The sequence below is a fragment of the Megascapheus bottae genome, chromosome 10 (assembly GCF_031878675.1).
Source record: "Megascapheus bottae isolate mThoBot1 chromosome 10, mThoBot2.hap1, whole genome shotgun sequence".
In the NCBI taxonomy this organism is placed as follows: domain Eukaryota; kingdom Metazoa; phylum Chordata; class Mammalia; order Rodentia; family Geomyidae; genus Megascapheus; species Megascapheus bottae.
This window is the reverse complement of record NC_143518.1, coordinates 50131077-50146177: the sequence shown is the minus strand read 5'-3', so window position 1 is coordinate 50146177 and position 15101 is coordinate 50131077. Positions and strand designations below refer to the sequence as shown.

The window sequence follows — 15101 nt, the reverse complement described above, 5'->3', positions numbered from 1 at the left end:
ACCCGGAGTGACGGCTAGGCCTAGCGGAGCGCACGGAGGACGAGTGCACGGAGGACGACCCCAGGTGCCCGCTCCGGTCAGCTAGGAGAGCCAGGGTGGTAGGCCCCGGAGAGCGCGGGAGTGGGGAACCGGCAGGGCCTCGGGCTCCAGTCTTGGGGTTCCAGCGTCGGGCGGGAAGGCAGCGACCCGAGGAGGCGGCGGGAAGCCGGGTGACATGGCGCTGCCGGACGATGAGGAGGGGGCGGCGACGCCACCTGGACACCGGCTCTCCAATGGATACCTTCCGGTGCCGCGGGGTGCCCCGGCCGCCGAGGCGAGCGCCGAGGTGCCGGGCAGGCCCCAGGCCACCTGCCCGCTCCACAACGGGGGTCCTCAGGACGGCTCGGTCTCGGAAGACCTGAGCGGGCCGCCGATGCGGCTGGCCCCTGAGGAGGAGACCCGGGCCCGGCTGCTGCCCGCGGGCGCCGTGGAGGAGGCGGACCCCGGGGGCGCGGCAGCGCGGCCGCCGCGGACGGCGCTCTCGGCGCGGCGCTTCGTGGTGCTGCTCATCTTCAGCCTGTACTCGCTGGTGAACGCCTTCCAGTGGATCCAGTACAGCATCATCAGCCACGTGTTCGAGGGCTTCTACGGCGTCTCCCCGCTGCACATCGACTGGCTGTCCATGGTCTACATGCTGGCCTACGTGCCGCTCATCTTCCCCGCCACCTGGCTGCTGGATACCAGGGGTCTGCGGCTCACCGCCCTCTTGGGCTCTGGTCTCAACTCTCTGGGTGCCTGGATCAAGTGCTGCAGTGTCCAGCCCCATCTCTTCTGGGTCACCATGCTGGGCCAGGGCCTGTGCTCTGTCGCGCAGGTGTTTATCCTGGGCTTACCCTCCCGCATCGCCTCAGTGTGGTTTGGACCCACCGAGGTGTCCACAGCCTGTGCCACCGCCGTGCTGGCCAATCAGGTAAGGACTGGAGTGAGGGTGCGTCCCATGGTGAAGGGAGCAGGAAAAGCCCTAGGCCATGTGAGCTAGATGCGCTATCTATGGTGCATTTGTCTATAAAAGGACTGGAGGTGATGGGAGATAGGAATCAGTCTTAAAGACACTTTTAGATTTCTTTGTTAGGACAGCACTTTCAAACTCTCAAAAACATTTTAAAGAGACCACTTTGGTTGTCTTCCTTTAAAATTGCCTATAAATTAATTGACTGTATTGGCCTATAAGATGGGTAACATCATAGAAAATTTAGCAATACACTAAGCAGCTACACTTGTTTTGTCACCAGTGTATCCTTTGCAAAAGGGAAGTGTTGGAGTCTGGAAAATTGGTTTCTATATTGAATGTCATTGTAAACAACTCTTATTTAATTTTATCTATTAGTCAGACACAAAATGGACATGTACCAAATGATTGCTAAATAAATATTGTGGTGATAAATACTTCACAGCATCGCTGAATCCAGTTACCATTTTCTATACAACAATAAACCAATGCAAGAAGCCTGTAATCCTAGCTACTCAGGAGGCTGAGATCTGAGGATCATGGTTCAAAGCCAGCCCAGACACTAAAGAATATGAGACTCGTCTGCAATTACTCACTAGAAAACAGGAAGTGGGACTGTGGCTCAAGGGGTAAGGTGGTAGCCTTGAGCTGAAGAGCTCAAGGATAGCTCCTTAGGCCCAGAATTCAAGCTCCATTATCCATCCCATCCCCTCCCAAAAAGCAATTCATGACAAATTACTGATTATGAAATAATCTGTGGCTCAATATGCCAACCCTCAATTGAGAAATGACCTTACTTTTTGAAAATTTCTTCATAAATTCAAATGCTAGTAGTATTGCAGATGGTTTACTAGATAGAATGCTAGCGTGTGTGCTTTTTAAAATTGCAAACTAATTCTCTATAATACTTTAAGTTCTGCATGAAGTACCATGACATCTTTTGTAAATATACTGAGTGTTCATTGAGTTTGAGAAGAATCTAGTTAAAACTTGTGCACCAAAAAACTTTACCTGTCCCACTGTAACTATGGAGCAAAAGAATGCTTCTTTCCTTTTTTTTTTTTTTTAATAGTGTGGATAGTGGGGGTTGAACTTGGGATCTTACCTTCTGGCTTGGCTTGCTTCTTGCTTGCCTTCTTTCTTGGTTACTCCCCCTCCCCCACCCAAGACAAGCACCCCACTACTTGAGCCACACCTCTACTTCCCAGAAGGTTACTTTCTTTTTTTTTTTTTTTTTGCCAGTCCTGGGCTTGAGCTCAGGGCCTGAGCACTGTCCTTGGGTTTTCTCAAGGCTAGAGCTCTACCACTTGAGCCTCAGCACCACTTCCAGCTTTTTTATATGTATGTGGTACCGAGGAATCGAACCTGGGTCTTCATGCATGCTAGGCAAGCACTTTAACCACTAGGCCCAACTCCCAGCCCGAAGGTTACTTTCTTCAAGTCTCACTTGTGTCATTGTGTCATGATCACAGTAAGATTTATCCAGAAAACTTGAGAGGACTATTTTACATTTGTAAAATTCAGGATTAACATTTCATTGAGCAAGAATATTATCAACTCCATATCTATGCACCATCAATTTTATGGCCAGTAAATGGAAACGGTTACTCATAGGCAGACTTGCCCCTAACAGCAGACTTCTGGGTCTTCTTCCTATATTCTCCTTAGGTGTTCTCATCACTTCCTTGGTTCCATTAATTATACAGTTTGCTCATTACTTCCAAGTATGCGTTTCAACCTACTTTGTGAAGTGATCATTGATAATACTCAGAAATATTGAGCATTCATGGGCAGCCTGACAACATGCCAAGCAATATCTGTGCATTGTGTCATTTAACTTAATGCCACAAGGTAGGTACTAGGAATCTCCTTACTTGTTAGATATGAAAATTGCCACATGAAGGAAATTCTTTTTCAAAAAAGGTCGTGCAGCTGGCGAGTGGTGACTCACACTCAAGTCAACATGTCTGGTTCTTGAATGATAACCTTTTTTTTTTTTTCCAGTCCTGGGGCTTGAACTCAGGGTCTGAGCACTGTTCTTGGGCTTTCCTCAAGGCTGACACTCTACCGCTTGAACTACAGCACCACTTCTGGCTTTTCTATGTATGTGTAGCAAGGAATCAAACCCGGTTTTCGTGCATGCTAGGCAAGCACCCCCTAAATAATAGCTTTTAACATCAAATGTGGACTGCATGTTCCTAACCAGAAGGAATCTTAAAATATAGGGTACATCATGTTATTGCTCTGCTTTGATCTTGCCATTGATTTTATGATATACTTAAAAAGTAAACTGAATTAAATACAAAACTTTACTGGGATATCTTCTTTAATTTCCTAATGACACTGAGCTGGACTTGCTTACTGGCCCTGGCAGACATTCATTCTGCCTAGATTTCTGTTCTTCCTCTTATGATTACATGATTATATCATTAATTTTATGTTTACATTTGTTTTGAATAGCCCATAGCATTTCTTGAATCCATGAAGAATTCTCTAGTGCTCTTTTATTATACCATCAAAATTTCTGTCTGCATATAGTGCTCATCGGTCTCATGTTTACAGTACTATTTACAGTGCCTGACATGTTGTAAGCTCTTCATACACAAACAGGTTTTGTCAGACTCACTAGGTACTGGACAGGTGTTTGTTTCCATGTATCTCTGCAGAGCCCACCCCTCAAAATGAACCTTGTCTTCTGGCTCACTTCTCTTTATCTCCATTGTTAGAGGCTTAACTTGGGTCACTCCCAGCACCCATGAGCAGCCCTGATGCTCTTTCTCTCTGTCCTCCACAGGCATCTGGTATATCCGTTCTGACTTGAAGGGGCACTCCTTTGCCCCTTGCAGTGGCTTCCTGCTCCCCTTAAGATTCAGTTCAGGAGCTAGGAGCATGGCCTAGTGGTAGAGTGCTTACCAAGCATGCACGAAGCCCTGGCTTTGATTCCTCAGTACCACATACACAGAAAAAGCCAGAAGTGGTGCTGTGGCTCAAGTGGTAGAGTGCTAGCCTTGAGAAAGGCCAATGACAGTGCTTAGACCAGTCCCAGGATTGGACAAAAAAAAAAAAAAAAAAGAAGGAAGAAAAAATGAAAGATAAAGTTCAGACTTTCTAATGTGACTTGCAAGACATTTCCATATGTCTCTTGCCCACTCTTTGGCCTCATTCAGTTCTAATACCTGCCCCTACCCCTCCAACACACACACACACACACACACACACACACACACACACACACACACATTCTTTTTCTGCTCACAGCTAGACTTCATACCAACAGTTTCTCACAAGGTCATGTTCTCTCTGTGGCCTTTGTACATAATGTCCTGTGGTTTAGAACACTTCTCATTCACTTGGCTAATTTTGGGTTCTTTTTTAGATCTCTCCTTCTCCAGAAAGCTTGCTTGAATCCTTACTTTATGCAAGGTGGTACTACAAAATGCTGTCCTACCCAAGGTGACCATGTGTCCCTAGTGACCTGGGCAAGTCTGGATATAAACCTACTATTTGGCCTAATTACTACTGGAGTTCATTCAGAACAGTGCTCTGGCTTACATGACAAAGGATATGAGTTTTCCTGTCCTAGAACTCTCTACATCTCTGTCGTAGTACTTTGATATAGTGTTCTTTTGTAGTTATCTGTCTCTAGTCTTTTGGAAATAAGATATTTGGCAAACATTATTTGCCTCTGCTTCCTTGATACCTTGTTTGGGACTTTTCTCTTTACCTTCATGATCCCCCAAATCCTATCCTACCATTGAAATTCCTTAATTTTTAACTTTCTCTCTTGTGATTATTTAGTCTTACATTCTTTTTTTTTTTTGGTGGGTCATGGGCATTGAACTCTGGGCCTGGGCCCTGTCCCTGAGGTCTTCAGCTCAATGCTACCACCCTACCCCCTGAGCCACAGCCCCACTTTCTGCTTTTTAGTGATTAATTGGAGATAAGAGTCTCATGGTCTTTAGTGCCCAGGCTGACTTTGAACCGTGATCCTCAGATCTCAGCCTCTTGAGTAGCTAGGATGACAGGTGTGAGCCACCATGCCCAGCTTTAGTCTTATATTCTTTTTTTTTTTTTTTGCCAGTCCTGGGCTTGAGCTCAGGGCCTGAGCACTGTCCTTGGACTTTCTCAAGGCTAGAGCTCTACCACTTGAGCCTCAGCACCACTTCTGGCTTTTTTTTTTTTTTTCTATATGTGGTACCGAGGAATCGAACCCGGGTCTTCATGCATGCTAGGCAAGCACTTTAACCACTAGGCCAAACTCCTGGCCCCTTTAGTCTTATATTCTTAAGATGAATTCATATAACAAAATGAATTTTTATATTTTCAGTTCATTGGTGTTTCATTCATTTACAATATTGTGCAATTGCTATCTTTTTGGGATTCTAAAACATTTATCTACTCATGAATAAGTCCCAATATCCACTAACTCACCACTAAGTGATAGTATCTCCTATCCTTTCCGCATCTGGTAATAGCTAGTCTGCTTTCTCTCTACATGGACTTACAAGAAGAAATGGAGTTATATATTGACCTTTTGTTTCTGGCTTCTTTCACTTATACTTTCAGAGGTTACCCATGATTAGCACTATATCAGTGTTTCTTTTTTTTTTTGTACCTGAATACTGTTTCATTGTATGAATGAATATATCACATTTTATTGATTTTCCTGTTGATAAACATTTGAGTTTTGCCACATTTGAATAGTATAAATAATTCATATTCATGTATGATGTTTTTTAATATGTAGTGTTGGTTTTTGGAGTATAAAATTAGGAGCAGAATTTCTGGGTAATGTGGCAATTTATTACTTTTTTCAGGGCCTGGGCACTGTCCCTGAACTTTATTCACTCACCGTTAGTGCACTAGTACAGCACCACTTCTAATTTTCTGGCAGTTAGAGATAAGAGTCTCATGGACTTTCCTGCCAGATCTGGCTTTGAGATCCTCAGATCTCAACCTCCTGAGTAGCTAGGAATACAGGTGTGAGTTGCTGGCACCTGGCTTGTTGTTTGTTTGTTTGAAATTTTTTGTTTTAGTTTTTTGAGACAGGGTCTTAAAAATGGAGATTGTGGAGCCCACACTGCCCTCAAACTCACAGTCCTCTTGTCTCAACTTGCCAGGTACTAAAATTATTAGTGCACACCAAAACACCTGGCTCTGTGTTAAACTTTTAAAGGAACTGCCAAACTTAGTCAATTTTTGTTCACAGTTGTATTGCCACTTTCATTACCACCAGCAGTGTACAGTACTTTTTCCTTATATAAAAACTTGTTTTGGGACCAGGAGTTTGGCCTAGTGGTAGAGTGCTTGCCTAGCATGCATGAAGACCCGGGTTTGATTCCTCAGTACCACATACATAGAAAAAAGCCAGAAATGGTGCTGTGGCTCAGGTGGCAGAGTTTTAGCTCAGGCCCTGAGCTCAAGGTCCAGGACTTGGCAAAAAAACCCAAAACCAAAACCAAAAAAAAACTTGCTTTGTTCTCATGTTATAGAGCCATCCTAGCAGATAGAATCTTCTTATGATTTTCATGTTTTCTTTCTTTCTCTCTCTCTCTCTCTCTCTCTCTCTCTCTCTCTCTCTCTCTCTTTCTTTCTCTCTTTCTTTTTTTCTGTCAGTCATGGAGCTTGAACTCTGGGCCTGGGCACTGTCCCTGAGCTCATCAAGAGCTCAAGGCTAGTGCTGTACCACTTTGAGCCACAACATCATTTCTGGTTTTCTGGTGGTTAATTGAAGAGTCTCAGACTTTTATGCCTGGGAATGGCTTTGAACTGCACTCCTCAGATCTCAGCCTCCTGAGTAGCTAGGATTACAGGTATGAGCCACCATCACCCAGCTTCATTTGCATTTTTCTGATGACTTAGAATATTAAATATATCAGGGCTGGGAGTTTGGCCTAGTGGTAGAGTGCTTGCCAAAAGTGGTATTGTGGCACAAATGGTAGAGTTCTAGCCTTGAGAAAGCCCAAGGACAATGCTCAGGCCCTGAGTTCAAGCCCTGGGATTGGCAAAAAAAGAAAAAGAAAAAAGAATATTAAAGATCTCATATATTCTTTTTATTATTTGTATATCTTTGGATAAATGTCTATTCAAGTCCTTTGCCCATTTAAAAACTGGGATATCTTGAAATTGAGATTTTTTTAATTGAGTTGTAAGTCTTATTCTAGGTGCTAGTCCTTTTTCAGATTATGATTTACAAATTTTTATCCCATTTTGTAGGGTGCTTTCTCCTTTATCACATTTTACATACCTGTAGCACCCCTTTATTATTATTATTATTATTGTTATTACTATTATTAGTGTAAGCATCTAAATGCTATCTGTGTCTTAGCTTCATGGTAGAATTATCAAGATAGTAAGGACTCAGTAATGTTTGTGGCAAAAGAAAGAGATCAGCAATTTCCCCTTAACAATAGCAACAAAAATATAAAAACAGATTTTAGAGTTTATACTGCTTCTTTATGTTGCTTGAATGCCAGTATTTACTTTGTCTTCTTCCTCTAATGATAGTAGCGGTTAATAGGACTCTCTATATTACAGCTTGGAACTGCAGTTGGCTTTTTGTTACCACCTGTTCTAGTGCCCAACACACAGAATAACACAGAACTGCTGGCTAGTAACATCCGCACCATGTTTTATGGGACATCAGCTGTTGCAACATTTTTATTTATTTTAACCGCAATTGGTAAGTGCATTATTTCCTCCGATGCTTAGATAAATCCATGACAAAAGATATGAGAATAATTAACCCTGAACATTTTTTCATTGATAATATCTCAGTTGCTCTTTGCTGGTTTCATTCTTGCCATGCACGTGTTGCTCAGATAATATATAAACACTGCAACCCTAGGAATATGTTATGGTCCACTAGGTGCATTTAAATACTGGAAAGGCTTTGAAGACTAATCCATTTCATTTATTTCATTACTAACTTAGCTTCCTGGTGAGTCTTGGTTTCAAACATACTCCCTATCTCCTCTCCTCATTTTTGTCTACACAGTCTACATCTTGCATGTACCTAGCCAGAAACAATCCATGTCATGCTCTGAAACAACACAGATAGGATCTCATCTTTTTTTTTTAATATTTATTAATTTTTTTTTGCCAGTCCTGGGCCTTGAACTCAGGGCCTGGGCACTGTCCTTGGGATTTCTCAGGACTAGAACTCTACCACTTGAGCCACCATTTCTGGCTTTTTTTTAATGTATGTGGTACCGAGGAATACAACCTGGGTCTTTGTGCATGCTAGGCAAGCACTCTACCACTAGGCTAAACTCCTGGCCCCTCATCTTTTTTTAAATGATAAATCCTCCCAAGAATGCCTAATTTAAAATTAACTTGCTCTGAGAAATGTTGACCAGTGAATTATTCTGGGCAGCAGCAGGCTGTTCAGCAGAATTTCAAACTGCGGCAACTACCTGCTTATTAGGCCCCTCCAGCAAGGCACAAAAGCCACCATCAGTCACTGAGTCTTCTCATCCTGGGCCTGTCTCTTGAAGCAGTCAGTCAAACTCAGCTGCAAACAGCCACCAGCAGTTTGGAAGAAGCTTTGGGAAGGTCTGCTTTTTATAGTTTTTTGTTTTTTTTTAAGGGAATCAGTTTTGATTTCAGAGAGAAGATAGGTAAGGCATTTCCCAGTAATATATCGCTACCATAACTCAGGTATTCTGTGTGTCACAAAATGTATTTAAAAAGGAAAGGCACCATAAAACTGAAAGGCCATCTTGTTATTGTAATCAGTGAACATTTATAAATAAATGCATTCTAGTGGGAGGTTTTAGATTTATATATTACCTTTTATTATGGCTATGATAGTAATGACACATTCATATTTTATGATCTCCAGATGTGAAGTTCTCAGTTTTTAGAGAAATGTGTGCTGAAGATTCTAGAATGTTTCAGTAGAGACTGCCTGGGTAGGTGAACTGCAGGATTCAGGTAGAGGAAGCTCAGCCCAAACACTTACTTTCCCTTCAAATAATGAACAGAATGTTCTCTTAGTAGCATATAAAGTATTCCACCATGTCCAGTCTGTGGGTTGGTTTTTATGTTTTAAATTAGTTAGGGTACAGGCATTTGAAAAAGGACAATTTTCCTTGTACTGTTTCAGCAGTTTAAAAAAGCTATAAAGGTATCTATGATGGTTGTTATGGTGGAGGTGTTGTTGGTAGTATCTTTTTAAATCTACTTTTCTGGTAGCCATATTTGCTAGATGAAATAGGAAATATTATTTATGTATATTTTGCATAAATTGGCCATTGTCAATATGGATCTTGAGAAAAAGTATAAAATCCTCTTCCTTTAATTGCTTATATGTCATCACATTCCAAGTTTTTAAAAATATTATCTCCAAAGAGACAACCAATTATTATCTATAAGATACCTATTTGTATGAAATTATAATACAGTATGTATGTGCATGCAAGTTTAACCTGCTACAAATAGGCAGTCTTTATTTGTTGCAGGAAGGGAGCAAAATAAAAGATGTGGCTATTAGCATATATTCCTGTGTTTTTTAAGAAGTTAAAAGACCATGCTATTTATATACTTAATTAATTAAGTATTCAAGACTTCCTGGTAGAAAGTTAAAGTAGAAATAAGCAAAAAGAATAGCAGCAGTGGAATAAAAGACTTAATTTCAAATTTGCCATGGTGACCTGTAATTTTAATCATAGGATGCCAAGGACAATATAAAAATAAGATAGTAGAGCTGGGAGTTTGGCATAGTGGTAGAGTGCTTGCCTAGCATGCATGAAGACCTGGGTTTGATTCCTCGGTACCACATATATAGAAAAAACTGGAAGTGGTACTGTGGCTCCAGTGGCAGAGCTCTAGCCTTGAGAAAGCCCAAGGACAGTGCTTAGGCCCTGAGTTCAAGGCTCAGGCCTGAAAAAACAAAAACAAAAACAAGATAGTATAGAGTTGTGATATGAAACTCTTATGTTGAAAATTGTGACACTTAAATGGAAAATGTTTTTGTTTCCCTTATACTTAGATAGTTGCTGAGGAGGAAACTTTCTATTATTTATAAAATTCTTACTTAATGCTTCTTACATCCTGAGAGATTATCCTACTTCCCTCTAAATTCCACCCATAAAAACTGGGAAACTCAACCGCATCTTTGTAAGATAATTTAGTTAGGCTGAAGGGTATTTTTTTTTTTTTTTGGTGTTTTCTTTTGGTTTTGGTTTTTGTCAGTTGTGGGGCTTGGACTCTGAGCCCAGGCACTGTCCTTAAGCTCTTCAGCCCACTTGAGCCATAGCGCCACTTCCCCTTTTCTGGAGGTTATTTGGAGCTAAGAGTCTTATAGACTTTCATGCCCTGGCTGGCTTTGAACTGAGATCCTCAGATCTCAGCCTTCTGAGTAGCTAGAATTACAGACTGTGAGCTACCAGCACCCAGCATAGGCTGAAGTTTTAAATGGTATCATGTTCTGAACTGGTATCCTGTAGGCTACCTAAGGTAGCCATGTAACTCTGTTCCTCTCTCTTACGGAGTTTATATGTGAATACAACCCATCTGGGACTCAGGAATAAATCCTAACTCTGCACCGCATTTCCTAGAACAACCTCTTTCTCCTTGTTGGAACTCTAGGGTAGCCTCTCAAATCAAGGTTCTTATATACCATGCTGCTGACATGGCTATAAATACATGCTCCACTGGATCTCACTTAATCCTCAGGGTCCTTTGAGAAAGGTCCTGTTATTATTTCTATTTTGTAAGGAAACAGGGCCACAGATCTGAAATACATTTAATTTTCCAATGTTGCTGTTAGTAAGCACCCAACGTCAGATTTAAGCCTAAGCAATATAATTCCGCTTATAAAATATTATACATTTAGGGGCCGGGAGTTTGGCCTAGTGGTAGAGTGCCTGCCTAGCATGCACGAGGACCCGGGTTCAATTCCTCGGTACCACATACATAGAAAAAAGCCAGAAATGGTGCTGAGGCTCAAGTGGTAGAGCTCTAACCTTGAGAAAGTCCAAGGACAGTGCTCAGGCCTGAGCTCAAGCCCATGAGTGGCAAAAAAAAAATATATATATATATTATACATTTAAATAGATCATTTAATATTTACTTGCCCTTACTTTCATTTTTTTTAGACATCAGTTCCTCCTGTTTTAAGCAGTAGAACACTAAAGTATATAACTTGAACTAAAGTATATCCGTTACAAAGTTCCTTCTTGCTGGACACCTGTGGGTCATACCTGTAAACGCAGCTATTCAAGAGGCTGAAATCTGAGGGTAACCGTTTGAAGCCAGCCTAGACAGGGAATCTGTGAGACTCTAGCTCCAATGAAACACCTAAACAGCTAGAAATTGAACTGTGATTCTAGTGGTAGAGCTCTTGAGCGAAAAAGCTCAGGGATAGTGCCTAGGTCCTGAATTTAAGCCCTATGATCAACACATAAAAATCCTTTCTTGAGTTGCTGAATAGATAACAGAAACCAAAAGCAGTGTCATTAAAAACATTTAATAGGGGCCAGGAGTTTGGCCTAGTGGTTAAAGTGCTTGCCTAGCATGCATGAAGAGACCCGGGTTCGATTCCTCGGTACCACATACATAGATAAAAGCCAGAAGTGGTGCTGAGGCTCAAGAGCTAGAGCTCTAGCCTTGAGAAAGTCCAAGGACAGTGCTCAGGCCCTGAGCTCAAGCTCAGGACTGGCAAAAAAAAAAAAAAAAAAAAGCAAAAACATTTAATATAACAGTACTAAATGCAGGACATTATAACATGTATATGCAGTAGAGTTTTATATATTATAAATATTACATAAATATGTATAACATATATATTTTACTTGATGCATAAACATTTTAAGTCCTTGAGGCAAAGTCACTGATTTTTTAAAAGATAAGTATTCCTCAAAAAAACACATTTTGTGCAGTACTTAATCATCACAAAATTCTACATATTTTACATAATAAAATGACGTTAATAATAGTTTTTTTGTGTGTTGATTGTAGGACTTGAACTTAGACCCTAGCCTCTGATCCTGAGTTTTTTCGCTCAAGACTAGGAGCTATATCATTTGAGACACAGCTTCTCTCCCAGTGTTTTGGTAGTTTATTGAAAATAGAGTCTCAGATGTTTCCTGCCCAGCCTGGCTTCTCAACACAGGAGAAACAGTTGTACTGTGGTCACTAAGAATCTTTTGGCTATATTGTGGATATGCCTATTGCCACTGTGGACAAAAGCAGTTTCAATAGTCAAAATGTGGGTGTGGGAGGGGAAGAGTAGGAGACCATTGTTTTTCAACTTCAAAGGAGAAAGGAAAAGCTGCCTTTCATCTTGTAAAAATAGCAACTGTAAGTAAACAAGGTCATAGACCAGTGACTTTTCTTTTTCCCTTTTTGCTTCATGTAGACTCAAATCTGACTTCACAACAGCATATAGCTGGTGGATACAGGCTTGATTTTGCCAAATCTGGCCATCTGAAACTTGAAGATAATACTTGGATTCAGAAAGTAAAGTTAATGGAGTTTAAAGACTAGTACAGATCATTTTGCTTTTTGTATGAAAATAAGAAAGAAATTTAAGATACACTAAATACCTATGATCACCTTGAAATCATAGATTTTACAGTCAAACTTTGTTTTATTACTATGAGAATTCTGTATTACCCATATAAATAAAAAGAGATCCACCTTGTCCAACTAGGAGCATGCCAGGAGACTTTCAGGAAAAAAACATCAGCCATCCTAACAGTGCAAGAACCAAGGTGAGGGACCGGGAGTTTAGCTTAGTGGTAGAGTGCTTGTCTAGCATGTATGAAGACCCAGGTTTGATTCTTTGGTACCACATACATAGAAAAAGCCAGAAGTGGTGCTGTGACTCAAGTGGTAGAGCTCTAGCCTTGAGGAAGCCCAAGAATGCTCAGGTCCTGAGTTTAAGCCCCGGGAATGGCAAAAGCAAAACAAAACAAAACAAAAAAGAAGCAAGGTGAAAGGAAGAATTATAGCAACATAAACCATTTATATATTTTAGTTCTCCGGTGTAAGGTTACTAAATATGAAATAGTTAGGAGTTATATCTCTGTAAAAATAAGTTATGTTTTAGTTATCTTGTAATAAATGTTTTGGCTAGCAAAGAACTTCCCTTTTAGCAGCAAGCAGGAGAGTTAGAGAACAAGTTATTTTGTGTAAGTTAAAAAGAGTTATTCCTTTCCCAGTGATTCTCAAACCTGACTGCTCCATTGATAACACTGTGGGGGAGAGTTGTTTAATACATATTCTCATGGAGGTTTTAATTATTGAATCTTGAGTAGAATCTCAAAATCTGTGTTATTTTTAAATTCCCAAACGATTCCAGCTGACGACCAGATTTAGCTGTCCAACAACAACAAAAGAACATTAGCTTCTTTTCTTGGAAAAAATTGTTATGAAAAGAAGGAAAGGAAAAAGAGAAAAGAGAAAGCAGGAATTAAAAATTGCCACAAAAGAAAGAGAGGAACAGAGAAAGAGACTATAAGGAAAGAGAGAAGCAAGAATTATTTTATAATTATTTTAGTATTAGTGTTCTGAAACCATTTACATCTTTTTTTTCTTTCTAAATGTATCTTATTTGATCAACTCTGTGGTCATAAGATCAGATATTGATATGTCTTTAATAATCGGTGACATCTAAATTAGTGATAATAGCAACCTGGCTATGGGAAAACCTTCTATTGACCCCTGTCAAGATCACTGAATGTAAGCATCATGGAGTTAGTGATTCAGCACCTTTCTTTTTATTGTATTTAAAAGTTTGAGTGAATTAGTTTAAAGGTTTGAGGCTTACAAAAACTAGATTTTAACTGGGTGTGATGGTGCATGCCTGTAATTCCAGCTCCTCCAGAGTTAAAGGGATAAGGAATATGAGTTTGAAGTCAGTGATATCTGATCTCAAAAACAAAATACAAATGAAGGGTTTGAAGCCTAGTTATGTGAACCTGCCAAATCTCTTGGGTTTTGGTGAGTTTCAGAGGCTGAGATGATGATATCAAACCTTTCAAGCAATGGAAATGAAAAACACACCATAAGCAACTTTCATTCTCTCTTTTAAGCTTAAACTTGAATTCTGTCCATGTCATTACTTATTGTATGAGCCAATATGCGACACATATATTAATCATATATAATCTTTTTCACATATGTTCCCAGCATTCAAAGAAAAACCTCCATATCCACCAAGTGAGGCTCAAGCAGCTCTTCCAGACAGTCCTCCTGCACAGTACTCCTATCTGAAGTCAATAAAAAACCTGTTCAAGAACATTCCTTTTGTTCTTCTGTTGATCACTTATGGTAAGTGGATTGCATTTTGTTTAATTGTTTGTTTGTTTGTTTTGGAAGGCCAACCAATATTTATTTCATAAATTGAAACAAAGTAGGGAGAACTAGAAGACATAGAAAGGGAGGGACCGGGGAAGTGGCTCTGTGGTTCAAGTGGTAGAGCGATAGACTTGAGCTGAAGAGCTCCAGGACAGTGCCCAGGCCCAGAGTTCAAGCCCCATGACTGACCAAAAAAAAAAAAAAAAAAGAAATATAGCTGGGAGCAGTGGCTCAAGCCTGTAATCCTAGCTACTCAGGAGGCTGAGATCTGAGGATCGAGGTTCAAAGCCAGCCCAGGCACAAAAGAACCTGAGACTCCTATCCCCGATTAACCTCTAGAAAATGGGAAGTGGGGCTTGTCTCAAGGGTAGGGCAGTAGCCTTGAGCTGAAGAGCTCAGGGACAGCACCCAGGCTGAGTTCAAGCCCCATGACCCACAAAAAAAAAAAGTGGGGCCAGGAGTTTAGCCTGGTGGTAGAGTGCCTGCCTAGCATGCACAAAGACCCGGGTTCCACATACATACATACATATGTACCATATATATAGAAAAAGCCAGAAGTGGTAGAGCTCTAGCCTTGAGAAAGCCCAAGGACAGTGCTCAGGCCCTGAGTTCAAGCCCTAGGACTCAAAAAAAAAAAAAAATAGAAAAAGGAAGAAATAGAAGGGGAAAGAGGAACTAGGCGCTGGTGGCTCACATTTGTAATCCTTGCTACTCAGGAGGCTAAGATATGAGGGTCCTGGTTTGAAGCCAGCCCAGGCAGGAAAGTCTGTGAGATTGTTATTTCCAATTGATCACATAAAAAAGCCAG

At 40.8% G+C, this 15101-nt stretch overlaps 1 protein-coding gene across 1 annotated transcript in view; it reads left to right on the top strand.

Moving 5' to 3' along the window:
• Nucleotides 1-102: 102 nt before the first annotated feature.
• The window catches only part of LOC150058410 (choline/ethanolamine transporter FLVCR1-like), a 28646-nt gene continuing 13647 nt past the window's right edge, over nucleotides 103-15101 (top strand). Inside the window, exons 1-3 of the mRNA XM_090341219.1 lie at nucleotides 103-949; nucleotides 7526-7670; nucleotides 14126-14266. Of these exons, the coding sequence (XP_090197345.1) occupies nucleotides 215-949; nucleotides 7526-7670; nucleotides 14126-14266 (1021 nt within the window). The 5' untranslated portion in view covers nucleotides 103-214. The remainder of the gene's footprint in view (nucleotides 950-7525; nucleotides 7671-14125; nucleotides 14267-15101) is intronic.